The following is a 22,386-nucleotide window of genomic DNA, read 5'->3' as shown; positions in this document are numbered from 1 at the left end:
AAATCATCTTGGGAATACAGCTTTCCTTAAGGCTAGGAAAACTCATGCTTATTAGTCTGACTAAGGGATGTGCAAAACAGAAGTAATTTCCCTGAGGCAAAGATCTTCAAGTCATGCCTAGTTTACATTGTCTATTCTTATTTCACTTGTTGAAATATTTGGCACACTGTGGCCTTGATCACTGACTGAGTCTCCCAGTATTATTAGTCTGTATTATACATTTATACAATAAAGTATAAGTTGTAAATGCTTCATTCTCTCATTCTGGTTTGGTTTTTCACATTTACTGATTAAAATCCCTTTCCTTCTCAAGGGTGGCATTGGGTATCCTGGGCAGGGAGGTAGAGTGAGAAACTTCTACTGTATTTAAAGGTCATCATGAGTACTGAATGCCTAAAAGGCAATCACAGTAGTTACTGGACTCAAAACACAGAGTAACAGGGTTACAATTAATATCCTGTTACATACAGCCTGCTACTTGGTCAAAAGTAGGTGATTAAATAGTTGCTTCTTGATTTACATTATGAAAACCATCCAGGAAGGAAAAAAAGTCATGTTATGAGTGCCTCCAGTCTAAAACACCTAAGAAGCAAAGCTTGAAACCAAGTCTTCCCAGTTTTCCCTTTTAAAATATAAATTGCACTTTTATACAAAGCAATCCAAAAAGCCTTAATAGCAGTAAAAATCTGAAGCTGCCTTGCTGTACCAAAGAGCAACTGTGTTCAGCATCTGAGGTACAGGCAGTTAGTTTCCAGCCATTCTGCACATAGAGCCATTTGCTCTACTCCTTTCTGCTTTCAAAGGGCCTGTCATTAAATGCCAGGCCACTGGGTGGGGAATAAACAAATAAAAAACAATAGTAGGGATTTAAGGCCTTTATCTCCAGGAGGAGCTTAAAACTGTGGCACAACCCATGAACAATACTTACTACGAAAATTAGCACACTCCCACCCAGGGCTTCCGAAGTCAGTCATTCTTTCTAACATTTGCCACACAAGACAATCATACCAACAGCAAGCAACAGTGCCAATTAAGCATTTTTAAGGTCTTCAAAAAGTCATAGCAAAGGGCACTTCTGAGAAAGATATCTTATAGATTTGGTTTTAAAAATAGACACCACACTCACATTCAAGGGACATCCTTCACTTTTAGGCCTTTGTCACAAATCTGAATCTTTATTGTTCTGAAATAAATGCTATAAACATAAGACTCAAAACAAGAACTCCAACTTTCAGTCTCAGAAGAGGTGTGGTTCAATGCCCATATCACATGTAACAAGAAAGTCTCCTTAAAAAAGGAAAAAAAAATTACTGTCAAGTCTTTTTTATCAATGAAAATGCAATCCTTTGTTTTTCTCATTACTTTGTGTACAGGCGGGCACCAAAAAAAAATGTTTGCATTTTCTTTTGAATTCTTGCTATGACGCTTGACGAACTTTCTGCCATTCAACAAATTCATCCAGAAGTACAGGCCCTGCAAGTGGAAAAAACGGAGTTATAATTGGCAATGTCTTTCAAACACCTCCTTTTTAAGTATGAGGGTTAAAGCTACTGGTCTAGGAAACATCCACGTCAATCCTATGGGGTAAAATACTCATATTAGTACAATCATTCCAATCCAAGTATGATAAAAAGTGCCCAAAAACCACTATATAGAATTATGGAAAAGTGTTCCTGATATCTGGCAGGTGAAGTGAACTGAATGCAAAGCAAAAATAATTTTATAAATCTTGTAAATTAGCACAACTAATTCCTTCTTCCTAAAGTGTTTAAAACTGTGAATAATTAGAACACGGACCAAAATGGGACTTATGCAATTCAGTCATGGCATGACTGACTACTGGCCAGGTAGACAGTTCAGCCCCAAGTACCACTAGGTAGGCAAAAATTGTTAAGCTAGAGTTTATTATATACTAGTACAAAATGAGGGTTTGCTCTTTATAATTCTGCTTGCAAGTCTACGGTTGTATGCAGCAAGCACCTTCACTAGATCCTCACTGAATACAAGCTGGCTCAAGTAAACCATCATACTATTGACATACTATACCCCTGACATATAATTAAGAACAATTAGTATCTGCAGCTTGAAGATGGATGGTTACCAGGGTTGCTTTTCCTTACATTGTTGGGAAAAAAATTTATACTTTATAGTATTGTTTCCATTACAGAAATTTGTTTTATGCAATTATAAAATTCTCTGCTAATACCTAAATAAGCAAAACATTAAGAATACTTACATGCACCATCTTCATCATAGTTGCTAAGATCTGCATGGACAGTTCTGCTGAACTCTAGTACATTGTACCACTGATCCTTGTTCATAACTCTATACTTCGATTGCTAGGAAAAGTAATTTCAAAATATTAAGATGTCAAGTGACATTTGGTACTCCTGCATCTCATTTATCTAATTCTACCTTCAATGAGTTCCTAACAAATAATTTAATGGGTAACAATGGTTATTACTTGCTTGATTTTCCATCTTTAAAAATACTACACATGAACGTATTTCATAGCTATAAAACTACCTAAAATGATTTACTGGAAGATCAGAGCAAAATCACATATCCTAAAACCTGGAAATCAGTAAATCACCACTAAGCTTCAAAAACTGGTATATTTTTGCCTTGCCCTGAAGCAGGGCATATCTAGCTCAGACATATTTCCAGAATGAACCATTTTTAAAAAAAAAAAAAAATTAAAAAAAAAAAATCTTTTCTCCAGGGTACAATACATTATGATCATAAGGACATCTCCTTTGCAGTGTTAGTACTTTTTTGAAGCCAGGGAATAGTCGAGCCTAATGTGTTCCACAACCTACACCCATTCACTTGAGTCAGTCACTTGCAGCAGCTGAGCTGACTAAAATCCTCCAGAGAGAGACAGAGATCAAGGTACCTACACACTCTACCTGTATCAGTGCAGATGCAGCTGAAGCAACTAGTGGGGGTCTGCTACTTACTTTTTAATTTATATTTACAGTATAATCAAGATGGAATTTTATTTGCCTTTGATAATTAAAGGGGCTGGGGCACAGGGAGGAAGATAAGGATCTGTGATGCATACAAGAACATCACTGCTTCATATGCACATTGAGCAAGGGAAAAGGAGCAATATGGATACATTCCTGAGTAAAATAAACACAACATTCTCACAGAACAGTCCAACTACTATGCCAACATTCACAAAGTCAAGGAAACTTGTACCTCCAGGTATTGATAAAATACTGAAAACAGTGGCCAAGTTCTTCCGAGCAGAAGAGCTAACATGGACTTTGCAGTATCAATATCAAGACTTCGCTGGTCTTTTTCCTAAGGTTGAATAAAGAAAGCACAGAAACCAATCAAGTACAAGCTTGTTGAATAAATAAAAGTAAAAACTTTCCTAACATTTCAGCAATCTTACCCTTGCAAAATCAAAGGCGTATCTGTAGATATTCTTAAAGGATGAAATGTCATTCAACTGTGACCGTAAGAAGTCAAATTTACTCTGTAATTTTTCTGTACAGTCACACCTTAAAAAAAACAACCAAAAAACCAAAAACAAAATATTAGGAGTTCAAAACACAACATTTAGGCAAAGAAAAAAATGCCAGGTAACATAAAAATTAAAATCACCAAAGCAAATAGCAACCATTAGCTATACAGGAGTAATACTGTGAAACTCACTTAAAGAATATTGAACATGCTTAACACTTGCAGCTTACTGAAATGGTGAATGCTGGCTTCTGTAAGCAAGTTTTTTGTTTTAAATATATCAGCAACGTAATACCAAGTGCAGGCTTCACATCTCAAATAATAGTCTTTTAATTCCAAACTCTGCAATCTACACTAACACCCAGCAGTATCCTATCTTCTGATCACTATGAACGTTTGAAGATAACATCATTCAGTGTGCATTAAGGGGTAAAATCCAGCTGCAAATAATGGAAAAACACAAACCCTAAACAGGCAGTTTTGAAGTGCGTGTTTACAAACAGCAGGATTGAACAGGTATTCTGCAAAACATACCAGTCTGCTCATGTTTTATGACTGCTAAATGCAAGCTCTGATAAAACCTTAATCACCTGAATTAGTCAGTAGCTTTTCAGCTGAAAAATCAAAGGCTGTATGAGCATGTACAGGTCCACTAGTCAACAGGATAAAGCTTTGGCAAAAATAACCCCTTGGCAAAAAGATCTCTTTGTACCTTACTCAGCAAGGAATTTTGTTTCCAAATAGAAAATGGGTCAGATTCACCAACAATGGCAAAGGAGAATACAATTTAACCTTGTTAATCCTCCAGAAAATGCTTACTCAATAGGACAGTTATAACAGGACATTTTATTCTTATAAAAAAGCTGCCATGATTAAAAAAGAATAAATTAAAACATCTACCTTGCCTTGTATCCTTCGTGAAGAAGCATACTTTCAGAAATGCAGCTGTACAGAAATACATCCTTTGGTCACGTGTCCCCCTTTTGGCAGCCTGCCTCTCAGAGAATACATCTGCACCTCTAACAGCTCCACATGGACTTGTCACACAGGCCCCCAGCAAGGGCCCTTCAGGGGTACTGCAGGTTGATGAGATGCTGTGCTTTGCTCACAGCTGACACTTCCTGTTCCTCAGATCTGCCAGCCTGTGTGTGCACAGCTGTCTGTCAGTCTGTCTCTCAGACTGAGACAAGAGAAATGTAGCAATTCCAACTGATGCAACCTTTTATTATTTTTTGTCTCTAGCAGCATCTACCTAAAGCAGCACTGAGTCCTGGCCAATACTGGTGCTAAATAAATAAAACTATTAGCTAATTAGGCTACATATTCAGTTGACAACTAGTATATTCTGTGATAAACCATATAACAAATTGAAAAGACCTTGTTAAGTGAGCTTTGGTAAACTTAACTAAAGATAAAATTACTTTGTCTTCAGCTATCTAATTGGTCTGTATTCTACTATTTAACCCTTAAAACAGTATTATGATACGCTAGAAAGGCATCGTATTTTTTATTCATATATCTTCTATGTTCAAAGCTTCATACTCCCAACAGAATGTTCCACACATCTGAGGACAAATCTACCTATTTAATCTACCTAATTTAGTTGACTAGTAACATATATAAGCTATCTATAGTGGGTTTACCACACATTTTGTTAAATATAATTTGACAGAGATTATTTACCATATCATGGGTAAACAATGGGTAAATTTCAGTATGTCTGGATTTCTTACAAACTACTTTGTTAAAATTGTTCAAATGCTCATAAATCTAAGTGCAAAGTAAAATGCCAACTATTGTCTACTATACTATTGGCTATGTGTATTTTAATATGCAACTGATTCTTTTGAAAAAGTTGGTATGAAAATGAGCAATTATTAAGTGTCAAGACTCCTAAGCAATTTATAATCAGTGCATTTATAATCAAACAGCCAAATGGATCATACTCACACCAGCACCACCCTCTGGATCCCAACACACAGACATGTCTCTGTTAAAGCTGTTTAGGGCATTTCTGTACCTAGCCACTGACCTTCCTCCCAAAAAGAGGCAAGGAATTGTCAAACTCCTCTTTTACAGAGATACAGCTGCTTGTGTGGTTGCATCATAAAAAAGATGACTGAGGTCACCCATACTTAGAATAATCTTCCTAGTAACATGAACAATCTTCTAATTAGCACAGGTGAATTAACACTAAACTCCTGTACAGTCTTTACTGAAAGATATCATTAAATAGCGCTACCTCAAGATCAACAAAATTAGACATTAGCTTACTACATTCTGTTCTCATCCCTATGTCACATTTTTAACAAAACCCAGACTAGCACGAAGTGGATGTAGTTCAATTTCTGTTGAGGTAGAAAGATCATCTGAAGCATAGTGAACATGGACAAAGTAATGATTCATTAACTCCTACTAAGATATTCCAATCTTTTCTATTTCATAGCTATTCATATACGTTTGTTTTTCACTAAAAAGAAAAAAATCGCTAAGATGTATACAAACATTAAACCAAAAGCATTTAATGTTTTAAATATAAAAATAAATTAAATATTTAATATATACTTATGTATTATAATATATATTATAGATGTATTTAATAAATGTTGTATTTATATTATAAATATAAATACAAAATGTTATTAAATATAAAATTACATAAATACCTAAGAAGGTACTTAAGGTAGCTGAAATAAACGGCCTAGCAGATGTACTTGATTCTCTCTCTGCTATGAAGAGAGCTTGCACATATACATATATGTATGTATATGCACACACACACATATATGTGTGTGGCAGAATTCACCCTACCTATGCAATGTACTGGAAATGTCCCAGCTTAAGGTGCTTAGGTCTCATAAGATGCTATTTAGAGCTTAATTCACCTTCATTTTGACAGTATAATAATATATATATATAATAATGATAACCTTACCACACATTTATTTTTCTCATCTCTAGACAGGAAACTTCACCAGTGTATTATGAAACAACATACAGAGAGAATGTCACTTCAAGATTCAGGCACCCAAATGCTGACATCTAACTGCTAGATTAGAGATAGATGTCCTAAGCTTCAGGTGTTGCCATTCATAGAGGACCAGCCAAGCAACCTCTAAGAGCAATTCAGGTGACCAGTCATTAGGTCTTAGGGCAAACTGGATACCTCCCTAGGTTCCATCACACTGACTGGATCTCCAAAGATTGTAATAAGAGTTTAAGAAATCTAGCTCTTGCACATAAACCAAACATTTAGGTATCTTACTATTGAGCTGAATTCCACCCAACCCTGTTCATGCAATTACCTTGTGTGACATTTTACATATTTTGAAATAAGGATTCTGTAACAGTACTCTGACTAGAATACACTCTGGGGGTTTAATACATTTCAATCTCATTTCTTCACACAAAAAATAAAAGAAAAAAAAATAAGCTGTGCAAGTAGCAGCAAGTAATATTTTAGTGTTTTAAGTGTAAAATCCTTTTCCTTCAAACTTCTGTCAAAACTTTCAGGAGAAAATATACAACCCCATTTCAGATGGAATACCATAATATGATCTTCCGAGTAAGCAACAACAGCGTGTATCTACAGGTTTCTATTTTCTTTCATCGTGGTTTAACCCCATCTGGCAACTAAGGGCCACTGAGCCGCTCGCTCACTCACAGCCAAAACCTGCACGTATTTTTTAGCCAATGGATCTTGAGCTGTTATGTGAGCATCTTTGCTTCACCCAGCTGCTTAGACAGCTTATTAGAGAACAACAGGGGAAGCAAAACATACACATGAACTGCTTTAGGCTTAGGCAAGTGCTCTCACCAGAAATCTGTTTCTATGAAAACACACAGGAGCATGCTATTTTCAATCTTAAACACATTTAGACTATAGCATGACCAGGTCTGTTCTGAAAATAACTAGAAGATTCCCAGTCACAGCAAATTATTAAAAAAAGTCTAAAACATCAGCTATAAACAGGTGTCTGATTTCATACATCTTTGTGCTTGCATTCTGTGAGATCAGCTAACTTCCATGTGGGCATAAAAATTAAGTACCTCAGATAAGTGACCAATACTCATTCACTGCATCTGAAAAATCATGCACACAGAATTTAATCTCCATCATTCTGAATTTCAACTAGTTATATCATTCCAGATCTTAATTTATTAAATTTCTCATGAAAGTCATGAAATAATCAAGGTATCTATCAGAAGCCTGATCCCAAATCAATTAAGAGTTAAGAGTGTCAGTCTAGAGTCGCTTACTCCATAGCTCTGAGTAACCAGAGGGTATCTGCCTGATACAATTTCCCAAACCAATCCAGGGCAAGGGTAAAATCAACCCTTTTTTCTCACTGTGCTCTAGCTGCAATAGTAGCTCCCATTTGCAATCTTGAATGCAGTTCAATACTGTAATATTGTAATGTCAATTACAAGACACCCTTAAAACACTAGGGTACCACAAACAGTTATACAATGAACAAACAAAAAATAACAACTGAAGTAATCCTCACAAAAAGCTGATCACTTTAATGTAAGAAACTAACTCACCAAAAATCCAAATGCAAATAGAAAGAGCAAGAGGTAAATTGAAAAGGTGTTATTTAACTTAAGCATTAAGCATGGCTTCTGACATGCATCTAATAAATAATACTAATAGCCAAAATTATTATTCATGCAGCCCTCATGTATAAACGTCAGAAATCAGTAAAATTTTTCCGGAATATCAGTCCTGAGATATGATTATATGCATCTCTAGATCTACTTATTTATGACTGCTAAGTAGAATGACACTTTAACTTAATCCTTTGAGCGAACCCATTAGATTAATTTTGCAGTTGTGGATCAAAACAAGACCTAAAAGCCGGCTTTTTATTGTGTCTTATTTTCAACATACAAGAAACAGAATAAGAATAGTTAAGTTAGAGGTACAATCATAAAATTAGATCATTCTATTAGATATGTAAAAACTCTTACTGTAATGAGGTCATTCCTTTTAACCATTCTTCCTTGGTAAAAAACCCCATGCTTTCAGCCTCTAGTTTCCAGGCTAAAACTAACATAATAATCTAGGGGAAACAAAAATATGGGGAGGAAAAGAAGTCAGTACATAAGAAAACGCTGATTTACTAACGTCCAAGAATAAAACTCTGAAGCATTCAGACATTCTAGCAATTGTGGCACATGCTTGGTCTTCATATTTGTTACCATTAAAAAATTCAGCTACATGCAATTTTTCCCTTAATTTCAATTTCTGAAAATTAAGTGTTACTATATTAAACCCCCCCCAAAAAACCCTCACACATCAGCCAAGTATAATTGATGTATTCAACTGAAATATTTTAGAGCAGCTTCTATAAGCAGGAAGATGAAAAACTCTTATTGGAGTTACGGGTTTTATACAGATGTAACCTTATGTAATATCCTCTTAGGTGTTATTAACACTATGAAAGAAACTTACATTTTCAGGTTCAACACCGATGTCTTCACAGAATTTTTCCATTCCTTCAGGGCCTACAACTTCATCAGGACCTTCAAAGCAAAAACCACACCAGAGTGAAATCTAAGTAACATTCACTGCTCACAAGGGTTATGCACAATAATTAGGCTATATTGCACCCCAACTATTCCTAAAAACATTGAATTACATTATTAAGTAGTTTTTAAGCTAGAACTATTCTATCAAGTGCAACTGTATTGATATGTATGTTATGTGCTACACCAAAATGTTTGTGCTGTGCACTGTGTCCCTATGATAGCAGATGAGCCATTTTAGTTTTGTATCCGAGTTTTCAAAAGACTCCATTGAACTCCCTATTGACGCAGCTCAAGTCCAGTAACTGTGGCAGTCAATTGTTTTAAGACAATTTGGGTACTGCTACTCTCTGCTGATGTTACTTTATGAATAATGTTCTTAGAAAAATTACTTTATCAACAATAAAAAAAAATTAATTCTGTCTGAGCTACTATTACAGATATTATTCTTTTGATGGTACTAATATGGGTTTACACTAACACAGAAGAGGGTGAATCTGCAAATAATGTAAGATGAGTTTTATGATGCTGAGTAATATAAACAAAGTGATAACAATAAACTGAAGAAATGCTGAGCACGCTAACCATATAGAAAGCAGAAAAAACGTTTAGGGCTGCAATGAAAACAGATTGATTAGGTCCACAACAGTTAGTGTTATGCTGTCATTTCTCCATTTTAACACAGAAGTCTCTAAATGCAGCAAAATAGTGCATTTAAAGAGTGCACACAGACACATTCTAGGGTGATTTGCTCCTCTAATCTCCCTCTGGTTTCAGTTATTTTGACTAAGCCTGTTCTAAAAATGACTCTTACTGGGCAGCCAAATATTATTAAAAGGCCTGTCAACACAGTATTTTGATGTGTCTTAGATCATTAAATTAACATTTAGTAAGTATGAACTCATGTAAAAGGGAAAGGTTTTAGCTTCCCAAACAACTTTTTGGAGAATTTTGCAGCTTATAATAGGCAGAGTCCTTGGTGATACATGTCTCCACTTTATCTGCTGCCAGTGTAAACAGAAGACTAAGAGTTTGGACAATGTGCTTTGAGTAACTACTCAATAAGAATATTGTCAATAAAAACTATTGAGAATGACTACTTTTACAGGAAAATAAAATGTAACTGACACTTAAGATCACAAATGCCTACCTCTTGAAAAATATTGCAAAGGACATTTTGCCTATGCAAGCAAGGCCAAACAGTGTTAGATAGAAAATGATAAAAAAAAAAAACAAACGCAAGTTATGAAGAGAAACACATACAAGGGTTCACCGGTAATGACAAGTAAAAACTTGAATCTGTTTCTGGTTCAGAAACCACATCTACATCTCATAGTTTTATCTCTCAATGGAAAGATTTTTATCTTCTAATATAATTTAATTGGAACTCTATCTCCTGCTGGAAATGCGCCATTTTTTGATTACTGGTTAACTAAAATATAACCTCCTACATTCAATTCTTGACTCAACAAAAAGACAAAATTTACAGGCATTAATTCTGAAGAATGTGCAAACGCATTTATCACAAGAAAATTAACTTTTAATTATTATTTCTCTACTCCAGAAAAGTATACCTCAAACCTAAAGTAGAAAGCAGATTACTATAAACAGGAGTACTTCATTGGTGTGAAAAGACTGCAAGGAAAATATCAGTCCTGATAAATATACTCAAACCAATTGCTGGCAGATAAAATCAGCAGCTTGCTCCATTATAAGATCTGGCAATTAATGAGTTTTAATCACCAACCAGTTATGATGGACTTGAAATAGTGAGTAGACCAGAAATTAATAAAAATTTAGAAATCCTGAGCTCAGAAACATGTAATTGGTAAATAAATATCACTAATAGCGTAATAAATTCTGCAAAATACACTGCATATTTACTGAAAGCAGATACTTGATGGCCACTGTGAGTTATTTAAAAGAGGCTACTTCAAATACTTTTGGAATGAGACATTTGTTATTTAGAATATCGAAAACATTAGTACAAATTCTCAGATGGAAAAACAATATAAGCCTCTATTATTTTGTTTTGTAAAACAGAAATCCAAGGAGCTTAAATCATGACCTATGTCATTAGCCTTCCAATATGACCACAAAGACATAGTTAGATATGTAATCATCAATGTGAATTATCTCTCAGTGTCCTGACTTCTACCTGACAATTTCAAAACAAGAAGTAGAGTCACTCAGTATATCCTAGTTCAACACTGTACTGCTCAACAACTGTTAATTCATTTTAAAGTTATAAAGCATAGAGTAAAGAAAAGTAAGTTAGAGCAAGTACCAAGAAGGTAATAATAAAAGCTATACTAACTCAAGTGCATGTTATAAAGAAGCAGATATGGATATATTTTTATGTCTACATCAGCATAAAAAAAGAAAAATGCAAGTAGTATTTGATGTATAGGTTTATTTAAAACAAAACCATAACCTTTTAAACATGAGTGCATTGCATATTACCTGCATATTCATAAAACCAAGCCAGGCACTTCTTGCTTGAAAAATGTTCCTCTCCACTTATTACTTTACCAGATGCTTGTGATCTGCAGAAGCAAATAAAAACACAGGGATGAATAGCATTATTTTAATGAGATATGTGAAAAATAGGAAAAAATAAATTACACCACATTTATTATTAATCTATTTAAATTGTTTTATGAGGTCAATGTACACCTACAGTTATGGTGAATTTCATAAAAGGCAACTGTCTGTCATCCTCAACTCTTGTTGGAACATAAAACTACCTTTAAATTACAACCATCTCATAGCCCAATTTATTGCAACTATCACTTTTTCTGATATGCATAAATAATGCTATCTTGAATATACATAACAAAAAAAAACTCCACACAGATGGCCAAAATATCACTCCTCAGTAATTCAAATGCCTTATTATCTACTTATATTTATACAGGCATTTAATGTTAGGTCTCTAATAAGCAGCCTGATCTTCAAGAGTGCTGAATATGCACAGATCCCATTAAGGTCAACAGAAGCTGCAGAGTTTGACATATTTAAAAGTCAGGCTATTTATAATTAACCATCCAAATTTGGGAAAAAAAGTTGGTCAATTTGTTTACATTATACCCGCAAGTTCTATAGATATTTGGTACATATACCAGAATAGTAGTGTGCAATCTGTGGCAAGACTGAAGCTGCTCAGCACACACAGCTTCCCCTCATCATTGTCTTCATTATGTAACACAACCCAGTTTGCCTAGGAAGTGAATTCTCTAACTCATCATTCATTAAAAGAATGCACAGAATTTCTTCCAGTAAAAACACTGACTACACCAAGGCATCTTAAATCAGTAAGGAGTTGCAGCACCTTTTCAATGCATCCTCCTTTCAAACACAAATGACAGACTTTTTGAACAAGCTAAGGTTATTTCTAACAATGAGGTGAGAGCTGATCATATGAGAGGATTTAAAATTATGCAGCTCCCACATTGCAATTTTAAAATTAAAACGTCAAACAGGAGAAGAATAGTCCAATTCTCATAGAGGCGAACAACTTTAACTCCCCATGTATCGTTTTTAGCTTCACTGGAAAAGAACGCAACACACTAAGAAGAAGCCTTCTGTGCTGAAAGCTAGAATTAAAGGTGTCCTACAAACATTCATCCATCCAACTGGCATTAGGAACACAAGTCACCAGAAAGAGGCAGTGTCATATGGTATGCTATTGCTTATTGGCTTTATCCAGATTAACATAGATCTATTTGTAATCACTGATTTTACTAAAGAATATTACCAATAAATTGTTGTGTAAGAACACAATGCCAAAAATGATTGTGTATCTAACATTTTCTGATCAGCTAGCATGAACTCTCACTAATATCATAGATTTTGTCCAACAACTAGCTCATATTCTACTAACTATAGAATATAGTTTAATTAGTTGTTTAAATTTTTTTTTTTTTGAGCTATGAGAGCCCTTTAAGCAAAAGAAATTAAGATCATAAAATTTCGGTTAACGGTGTTCCAGAAAGACAAACTGAAACTGAACACATGCAAACAAGAACTAAGATGAACAAGGAAACTGAAAGCAGGTATTACAAACCAGGATAAAACAAAGTATGAGAAAAGGAAGGGTTCCCTCCAAATATACTTTGAGGCAGAACCATGAGGGAGTAAAGTGCTACAGAGGATAATGCTGGCACAAGAACAGTTATTTATAGGCAATGAATAAACTGACTGAAACTAAAAGGTCATCAATGACCACAGAAAGTGAGGTCTAGAATAGTTACCCAAAATGCACAGTCATAACAAAATAAGAGCCTGGGTACTTCTGAGCTCAAGTTCAAGCTAGCCTGTGAGAAAGGCCATATGCCACAATTTTTTGCAATAGCCATTCCCGTAGTGTTGATTTCGCAAGTCCTTTGTATCCTCATGTCCTCAGGACTAGTGGTAACTACTGCTTTACTGGCATACTTAACCAGGTCTAATAGATGAAGCAGGCAGTTACTTCGGGGAAGCCACACTGTAAGCTTCTGCTGCACTGCACTAATGGCTTATCATTCTAACAGCAACTTTTGGGCATCACTGCATAAAGTGGTATTTTTACAGTAGTTAATGAACAAGATGCTTCACACTCCTGTATTTATTAGAGAAACCTTTCCTGCTCTTGTTTTCCAGAGTGCTGACCAATCTTCCCAATTCACTGAAAAAAAAAAAAAAGAAAAGAAAAAAAGAGGAAAAAAAAAAAAAAGAAAAAAGAGGAAAAAAAAAAAAGGGGGGCAAAAAAGAAAGAAAAAAAAAAGAGGAAATGACGATTTAGCACAGACACGCTGGGTACTGGCAACCTTAAAGCGAGGAGAGCCGCCTACCCCAGGGAGATTGAACCAATATGGGGACAAATGCCAGAACTGCCCCTAGAGGTACAGCCAAAGGCAAAGCCAGCCGGGAATGGGAGCCGTTCCGTGGCGTTTCTTGCCGAGGCGTGACCACGCCGCACGCCGCCGCTGCGGCCGGCACGGCGAGCCCCGCACCTGCACCGGGACGTGCCCCCGGCACGGCCGCGCTCCTGCCGGGCCGCACACGGCCTCACGCCGCCCGCCGCCCTGGGAAGCCTCCCGGCTGCCGCAGCCCCGGGCCCGCGGAGGAGCGGCCCGGGACGTGATCGCCGGCACCGGCCGCCGCCCCACGAAACGGTACCTGCCGAGTTTACATTTCTTGAGGCCGGTGTCGTCCGCCGCCGCCGCCCCCGAGGACTTCCTTTTCTTCTTCACCGGCATGGTCCTGCCTCGGGGCGGGGCCGCCCCGCTGCCGGGGCCCGCAGCCGAGGCCCCCCCGGGCTCGCTTCCCCTGGCCGCCGCCTCCCGAGACCGGCGGTGAGGAAACGCGAGGAAACCTCGTTCCTGCTGGCCCTCCCCAGCCCCACCGCGCGCTGCCGCTCCCCGCTCGCAGACGCCGCCGCCGCCCCGTTCCCAGAAGCGGGTGTCGCGCCGGGGGCGGGAGCGAGCGCGGGCGGTATCGGCTGCGAAGGGAACGGCGAGAACGACCCGGACACAGACGGCGCCGGGCAGGAAGTGGTAGCGCCGCCGGGGCGGGGCCGCGCCGGGACCCGCCCCCTGGAGGGCGGGGCTGCCGCGCGTGTTTCCCGGCCGGAGCGGGGCCGCGTGCCCGGGCTGCCGTACCGGTTACAGCTCGGCGTTTGCAGTGAAATAAACGGGGAAGCTCCAGCCCTTCCCAACCCGCGCGGTCACAGCCCACACCCGGGGGAGGGGGACGAGTGTCCCATCAGCGCTGGAGGCGGGCTCGGGGCTGGGACAGCCGCCTTCCAAGAGGCGCGAGCGGTGGCCGAGTTCAAGGCCAGCTGCTGGGCGGGACGGGGTGCGCTCTGTCCCTTTAGAGGCCCTCTGGAGAAGCGGCCGGGAGCGCTGAGCGGGGCACGGATCTACGCCCGCACTGAGCCGCGAAACCACGGGCAGCCATAAGCCTGTGGTCCTGGTGAGCGGTCTGAGCACTCGCCCAGCGCTGCCCGGGGCCGGGACCGCAGTCCTTCTCCGCCTTGCTGTACCGGGCACCACGGGCTCCCTAGCGGAGTGAGGCAGGGGCGAGGGAAACACCCCAAGTACTGCGGCGGCCGTGACTCCGCGGAACAGCTAATGGCACGAGACATGCCTCGGTGAACCCAGGGGAAGCCTGGCAGCCGTATCCGGCCGGCAGAGCCTCGGATGCCGGCGGGAGGAACAGCGCAGCAGCTTCTCCGCCTCGCCCCGCCCGCCGGGCCAGCCCCGTCCCGCCCCGTTCCCCTGATTTCCGACCGCCGCCTCCTTCCGCGGCTTGCCCGGCGCCACCCGGAGCTAAGCCGCCTGCGCGCCAGGGCCGCCATCTCCGGTCACCATAGTGACGGGTCCCGACGACGCCGGGACGGCTCCGGGCCTCTCCCCCTGTGTCCAGGAGCGAGCCGCCGTCCTTCCTGCCGTGAGCCCTTTGGGTCTTCTCCCGGCAGCGCCTGCATGTGCTCCCGTGGCATCTTGGATCCGCCCCCGCCTTGATCCTGCCTGGCGGGGTGCGTGCCGCTACCATGGCCGGGGAGGGAGACAGAAGGAAGCGCTTTATTTCAGCCACGGCTGCCAACTACTTCGGGCTGGACCCGGCGGGCGGTGCCGCTGCCCTGGCCGCGGGGCTGCATTCCCGTCCGGAGCTGAGCCGCTTCCTCGACGACGGCAATGAGTTCCTGCTCGTTGTGCAGCACTCGGGCGCGCAGCTCAGCGCCTCCAACAAGGTACCGTAGTGTCCGGCGCCTGCGGCTGCCGCCGGCCCGCCGCGTCCCGGCGTGCGAGCGGGGATGCAAGAGCCCGGAGTCAGCCCAGGCTTGGGGGCCGTAAAGGCTGGTGTCAGATTTGGGAGACATCTCCCTCCTGTGAATATCTGTGCAGGTCTCTGTGTCTGCTGCGAGCCACTGGCGGCTGCCGTGGATTAACCCCAGCCGGCAGATAAGTGCCGCTCGCTGACCCCAACCCCGCCGTGGGGAGAGGAATCAGAAAGAACGCCGTGGCTTGAGATAAGAACAGTTTAACAGCTGAAACGGAATAAAATATAATAATGGCTAATTATTAACACGCTAATAATAATGTTAATAACTGTAATGAAAAAGGGAGGAGAGAGGAGGGGAACAAAACCCAGGAGAGACGAGAGATGCCCAGTGCAGTTATTCACCACCCACTGACTGATGCCCAGCCCGTCCCCCAGCAGCGATCAGTGCTTCCCGACCAACTCCCCCCAGTTCATACACTGGGCAGGATGCTCTGTGGTATGGAGTATCCCTCTGGTCAGTTCGGGTCAGCTGTCCTGGACATCCTACCTCCCAGCTTCTTGTGCCCTTCTCACTGGCAGAGCACAAAGCACTGAAAAGTTCTTGACTTTGGGTAATTGCTGCTCAGCAACAACCAGTGTATCAGTGTGATATTAATATTATTCTCATACTAAACCCAAAACACAGCACTGTACCAGCTATTAAGAAGAAAATTAACTCTATCTTTGCTGACACAAGAACACTGGCCCCAGAGTCCACGGGGACCATATGGTCAGCTGATGATACATTTGCTAGCAGATTGTGCCCTTGCTGGTGCAGTTTTAGTGTGCTGTGTACTGTCTCTATGTGAACATAATGTGGCCTGGGGCATGGAGTCGGATGTGTGATTTATTCCTGGCTATGGCTGCAGGTGACCAGAAGGATTGCATGGGCAATGTCTGTGCAGGGATTGGGACCCAATGTGTGGCACATTGGCTGATATTTGACAAATCCAAGGTGGGTGTTTGTCCAAAGCATGCTTTTTTCAAATTGATGTGTCCAGCTGCAAACAAATCTGAGGTTCATTGTGTCAAATGTCCTGCCTTGACTCTTCGTGTTCAGCAAGAGACTCTTCGGATTGCTGCCATGGGGTGTGATGTGCACTCTGTGTCACCACGTAGGGAGGGCATGGTGTGGTGCCAGCCACACAAAGTGTACAGGCAAGGTGTGAGTCTTGAGATGGGACCTGCTGTTCTGCAGGGAGACTGGGGACGTGGTGTCTGTTGTTGTGTCAGCGGCTTCATGCACAGAAGATGCATGTAAGGAGTCTCAACACGTGAAGTGTGGACCAGTAACTTGCATAACTCCTTGGCTGGTCTTCTGTGAAGTCTAGTGCATGCTATATTCAGGCAAAAATTAACACATGTGTACCAGTTTTTGGGGGTGCTGCTGAGCTACTGTCTAAAATACGAAGCAGCTTTCAGTGGCTGTGGAAGATCAGATGCGTATTGGTGCTGTGCTCTGTACTTGTTGTCTCAGTGAAGCTATGTCTGTAGGTGTTGGGCTAAAGACTTGATAAGAAGGTAAAACTGATACTGTCCAATAAAACTGAAGGCTGTTCTTTGTTTCTTTTAACAGAAAAATAGTACACAGATGTTTACCATTGCACAGAATCTGGGATTTCACTTAGCATATCTTTTATGCTATTAATTTATCAAATGTTTAATAAATTTTCCTGTTTTATGAATTTTCCTCAGCCACAAATAATTTCAGTAATTACTTTTTGGCAATTTTTGGAACTTTACCCATAATTTGGGCTGTGGATGGAACATTAGTCATGTTATAATTTATGATTTTACTGATGAAGGAGCATGCCTGTCTCTGTTCTTGATAAATCTGTGGATAATGTATTTACAAACTCAGGAAAATCATACAGAATATTTAGAATATACAAAAAAATATTCCCAAAGGTTTGTAGCATAAAAATACAATTAAAAAAATATGCTTCATGCATATTTTATTTCCCTAGGCACAAAACAGAGTTTCTGTTTCGTCCAGAGTAATAGTAAGTGCAGTTTTCAAAATATAGTAAGAAATGATATTTGTAGTCATTATATGCTGTGGAAGGTTTTATGTATTTGATGGGAAGTCAGGTTCCTATGAACTCAGAAATGAGCATCATAAAAATTTTAATTTTCTGTGCAAATCAAATGCTACCAGATTTTTATCAGAACCTAGAGGGAGTAATGTGGTATTTTATTTTTTTTTCTTGATGCAAATTGTGTATATAGTGTATGTAGTTTAGCAGTCATTAACTGCTTTCTAAACAAATACTGTTTTCTTGATTATTACAGATTGAAGCAACTGATTCAAAGAATAATGTGTTGGTATTCTTTAAGCTGAGACCTGATGTAATTACTGAAGATAATCTTCACAGTAATATTCTTGTGTCATCTATGCTGGATTCACCAATCAACACCCTTTATCAAGCTGTGCGACAAGTTTTTGCACCAGTATTACTGAAGGTGAGCAGTATACTCGTTTAAATGTTCTGTAGATCTATGCTGAGACATTGTAATTCAATAGGATGTTACCTAATTCCCTAATTCTGAGCTAAATATTTTATTTATGAATAAATATATAAAATATGTTATATTATATATGATATTATATTATATTATAACATAAATATTTTATGTTATGAAGCCAAAATATTTGAGGAGATTAAGCAATGGGTGATATTTATAATTTCTCAGTTAAAGAAATTACTTAACCTCCTATCAGTAGGGATGAGAGGAAGATTCTGGTCATACATATGCCTGACTGGAGATGTAGAATACACTGGCCGTTGGTGGTTAATGTGGAAACACATCTCACACACTTTCAGAGTGCCTTTATAAACCCAACAACTGACTTCTGATTTTGTGATAAAAATGTTTTTTATAGTGTTATTTTGAATTTTGAAATGAGAAGAATAAGGTGCTCTTCCTTGACTTAGGGAAAAAAAACAAACCGATACATTGTCCTACCATGTGGTTGATACTTGATCTGAATTATATATTTTTTTTAAAGATTAAAAGGAATAGTAATTGCTCTGTAGTGTGAGTCATAATTTTTGAAATTTTCATTACAGGATGAGAAGTGGAGTAAAGCATTTGATCCCAAGCTCCAGAAACTTTTAAGTGAGCTTGAAGCTGGCTTGAGTACTGCTCTCAGAAGATCAGATCCCAGTTACACAGGAACAAAATTCAGTGAAGATGATGTCCGAGGTTTGTTTTGCAATTATGTATTTTCTAGTTAATTTTAAATTCGGAGTAAATAATTTATTTACAAGTTGAGTGTTTAGATTTCCCAGTGGTTGCACAGTGTGAAAGATAACTGGTTGTTGTTAGTAGACTGGAATTACTTATGATCATGCCAGAAGATCAGAGTTGAATTTTAGACTTCATCTAGTCAGGATCAGAAGTTAAAGGATATTTACATAACCATATGTAAAAATTTGCTTTAGAAAATATGTTCTGACTGAACATATTTTATAAACAATCATTTATTTAATACATAAATATTTTCTTTTTTATTTGCAGCTATACTTACACCAACAGATGAATTTCAGTTCTGGAGAGAATGTGCTCATCATGGAAATAAAGGATGTAGTAAAGAGAGAGCTTCATATTTTAGAGACCTATTTGAGGACATTGCAAAAGTATGTTTTATTTTGTGTGATCAGTGATATATTTCTAGACTTCATGAAAAATACTCTTCCTATGAAATATATGTCAGTATATGTACACTCTTTCCAAATATATTAATATATAGCTATTTAGTTATTTCTTCTTAGACAAAATTTTACTCTAAATGATACTCATGTGTTTTCTAGTGACAGTGGTGCATGTGAATGCCTACATTTAATTGGGAGTGGATTTGATGATTGAATACTAGGAGCTGCTGTAGAAATACAACTGTATGCTACAGTTTGTGAACTGGGGATTGACTCATGAGATGAAAAGGACAGTATTAATGCTGTTGTGCAATGCTTTCAGCACCCACAATGCACTTTCTTAAATAGTGCTTCAGATAGCAATGAATACTTTACATGAATAAACTTACACAAATGCTTGTTTTTTTGAGAGGATTATGACATAGTCTGTTATGCAGTAAACCTAGAAAACTACACCATTTGCAAAATTAAGGAAAGTGTAAATGTTTTGGCAATACTATTTGCAAAATAAACATATTAAGAATATTTTTTTCTAGGATTATTACAACTTGGATACTCTCTCATTATTTGAAGTTGTGGATTTGGTGGAGGCTACCAAGGATACCGTTGATAGTGTGTGGAGACAAACAGAACATGATCCTTATCCACAGTCTCGCATGCATAATCTTTTGGATGTGATAGGTAAACCTTTATGCAGTCTTTATTAAACGTACAGTTGAGAAAAGTAAAATGGTTCTTGACCAGAGACTTTCTTCCTTGTAAAGGCACCAAATAAGAGCTCACAGCATGAAGGTGCTTGCTTCTTGTAATTATGATCCATGAATATTATTTGCCTTCTAGTATGTGGTAATTCACCCAGTTCTGGTCGATGCCTTTACACATGCTTGGGAAGGTGATAGACAGAAGATGGAGCAGGATACCTTTCAGCCTGTGGGCTGGGTTTGCCATGCTTCTGCTTGACTCCCTGTCTTTCTCTCAGAGGAGAAAATTTATTTACATAAAGTCCCATTAAAAGCCAGTTCAGTCTGTGTGGAGGTGAGAGCAGGATGTGCAGAGAGGTTCTTCTCTCATTCTCTTGACAGCAGCCCCATGTTTGGGGACAGGCATAGGACAGTGAGTTTGTGTGCTCCTGCCAGATGTGTGTGAGGGCAAGAGTTGTGGGGAGCAGCCAGATACAGCCATTGCTGCTGAAAAAAGGTGCTTGCATGTGGAATCCAGAATCCATCAGCTTCACATGTTGGACCAACTTCTGTTTACCTTAGAGATATTAAAGAGATTTACTGAATCTGAAACAAAATAATCAGCTATTCCTGCATTCGTGTGTTTTGAAATCAAGACAGTACACTGTTTTTTTTTGGTTTTTTTTTTTTTTTTTTAATGGGATTGGAATGTGCTGTAGCTTTAAAGGAATTATTTTAAACAAACATAATATCTTGGGTTTTTTTATACTTTTTTGTCTTCTAGGTGGCTCACTAGGTAGATTTGTTCAGAGAAAATTAGCAGCTTTGAATTTGTGGGAAGATACTTTTCACAGTGTTAAAGAAAATATACAGGCTGGCATCTCGGTTTGTGAGCAGTGGGTGTCAGCTTGTGAATACCTAACTGGACAACTATGGCAACATTACTCCCTACATCCATGGAAAAATGAGAAATACTTCCCTGAATTGATAGCCAAACTTGGCCAACGTCTTGATGAGGTAGAGATTTGAATGATACATATTAGTTTCATTAGACACAGAATTAAACAGCGTTGTTTAAAATTAAAAAAGGAAACTAAAGTACTTTAATAGTCTTTTCGGAGTCAGATAGTATTCCATAATCTGTTTGTGTGAGCCTTTCAAAAGTTTATTGTAAAAAGGTGAGAGATGTGTACTTGTAAACATAAATTTTATGTAAAAATACATTTGTTATAGCAAATACTTTTTTTCCCTCATAGGTGCTAACTGTTAGAACACTGCATGAAAAACTTATGTTCCTTTTGCCAGCTGGAGAACAAAATTCTTTACATCTTTCCCATGTGTTTGAACCCTTTGCTGGCCTAAATCCTGTACACTATAATCCTTACACAGAGGTATAATGCTTTTTTAAAATTTATTCACATTCTTTCTGTGTTTTTCTGCAATGTATATAGTCCTAAACTAACACATGAACTCATTATCTCTAGCCACTATGGAAAGCAGCAGTCTCTCAGTATGAAAGAATTATTGCACCAGTGGAACAAAAAATAGCAAGCAAATTGAAGAAATTGATTTCAGAAATTCAGGACAGTCCACAGCAGGTATGGGTAATTCTGTAGTCTGAAAACTTTTCTGGAGATCAAGTGATTTAATTCCTAAGTAGTCAGTTTAGGGGGTGGGAGTAAGTACTTAGAGCCAAAGACAACATTACTGAGTGGTGTCAGCCTGTGTTTAATTTTTTTTCATGAGAAAGTGATAACTTTTTAAAATATTTATATTCCAGCTTCTTCAAATATTTCAGAAGCATAAGGAACTGATAAAACACCCAAATATAAGCAAAGAATTGCTTTTTGAAAGGGAAACATTGCTGGCAGCACTTCAAGATTATGTCAAAGGTATTTAATTGCATTGGTATTTTTTGTGAATGTTGGAATCTTTATTGGCTTCTCAAATTATGTCAGTTTTCCTAATATGTTTATAAAACTGCAGTAATGATCTAAGGTTTTTCTATTAGATTTCTGGTCTAATGAGTCTTTTGCATGTGTTAGACTATGAGACAGACTTTGAAACACGATGCCATGGTGTTCCTGGTGATGTTTCTGGACCGCTGTCAGGCAAGAACCTTTCTGAAGTTGTCAATAATATTGTATGGGTACAGCAGCTGGAGCTGAAGGTAACAGATTCTGTTACTGTTTACACAGGATTTATCATAGAATGTAAAACATGGTATTTGACATTTCTGT

The 22,386-nt window shown here is 39.0% G+C and overlaps 2 protein-coding genes across 3 annotated transcripts in view; one reads left to right on the top strand and one right to left on the bottom strand.

Annotated features, from left to right (window-relative positions):
- Positions 1 to 1,152: 1,152 nt before the first annotated feature.
- On the bottom strand, positions 1,153 to 14,547 carry DCUN1D5 (defective in cullin neddylation 1 domain containing 5). 2 transcript variants are annotated; one of them, XM_058854089.1, is made up of 8 exons: positions 14,164 to 14,547; positions 11,467 to 11,549; positions 8,930 to 9,000; positions 8,446 to 8,537; positions 3,404 to 3,512; positions 3,205 to 3,309; positions 2,237 to 2,339; positions 1,153 to 1,473 (listed from the first exon to the last, which is right to left on the bottom strand). In XM_058854089.1, the coding sequence occupies exons 1-8, from the start codon at positions 14,241 to 14,243 to the stop codon at positions 1,418 to 1,420; spliced, it is 699 nt and encodes a 232-aa protein (XP_058710072.1). In that variant the 5' UTR covers positions 14,244 to 14,547; the 3' UTR covers positions 1,153 to 1,417. The 2 variants fall into 2 exon arrangements, with proteins under 2 accessions (XP_058710072.1, XP_058710079.1); XM_058854096.1 differs by lacking the exons at positions 8,446 to 8,537; positions 11,467 to 11,549; positions 14,164 to 14,547.
- Positions 14,548 to 15,321: 774 nt separating this feature from the next.
- DYNC2H1 (dynein cytoplasmic 2 heavy chain 1) overlaps positions 15,322 to 22,386 on the top strand; it is a 141,299-nt gene continuing 134,234 nt past the window's right edge. The window contains exons 1-10 of the mRNA XM_058864317.1: positions 15,322 to 15,739; positions 18,103 to 18,273; positions 18,882 to 19,017; positions 19,333 to 19,451; positions 20,003 to 20,147; positions 20,931 to 21,163; positions 21,403 to 21,537; positions 21,631 to 21,744; positions 21,927 to 22,038; positions 22,192 to 22,316. Coding sequence (XP_058720300.1) covers positions 15,539 to 15,739; positions 18,103 to 18,273; positions 18,882 to 19,017; positions 19,333 to 19,451; positions 20,003 to 20,147; positions 20,931 to 21,163; positions 21,403 to 21,537; positions 21,631 to 21,744; positions 21,927 to 22,038; positions 22,192 to 22,316 — 1,491 coding nt within the window. The 5' untranslated portion in view covers positions 15,322 to 15,538. The remainder of the gene's footprint in view (positions 15,740 to 18,102; positions 18,274 to 18,881; positions 19,018 to 19,332; positions 19,452 to 20,002; positions 20,148 to 20,930; positions 21,164 to 21,402; positions 21,538 to 21,630; positions 21,745 to 21,926; positions 22,039 to 22,191; positions 22,317 to 22,386) is intronic.

This window comes from Poecile atricapillus, chromosome 1 (genome assembly GCF_030490865.1).
Source record: "Poecile atricapillus isolate bPoeAtr1 chromosome 1, bPoeAtr1.hap1, whole genome shotgun sequence".
In the NCBI taxonomy this organism is placed as follows: domain Eukaryota; kingdom Metazoa; phylum Chordata; class Aves; order Passeriformes; family Paridae; genus Poecile; species Poecile atricapillus.
This window is presented reverse-complemented; position numbering and strand designations above follow the sequence as displayed.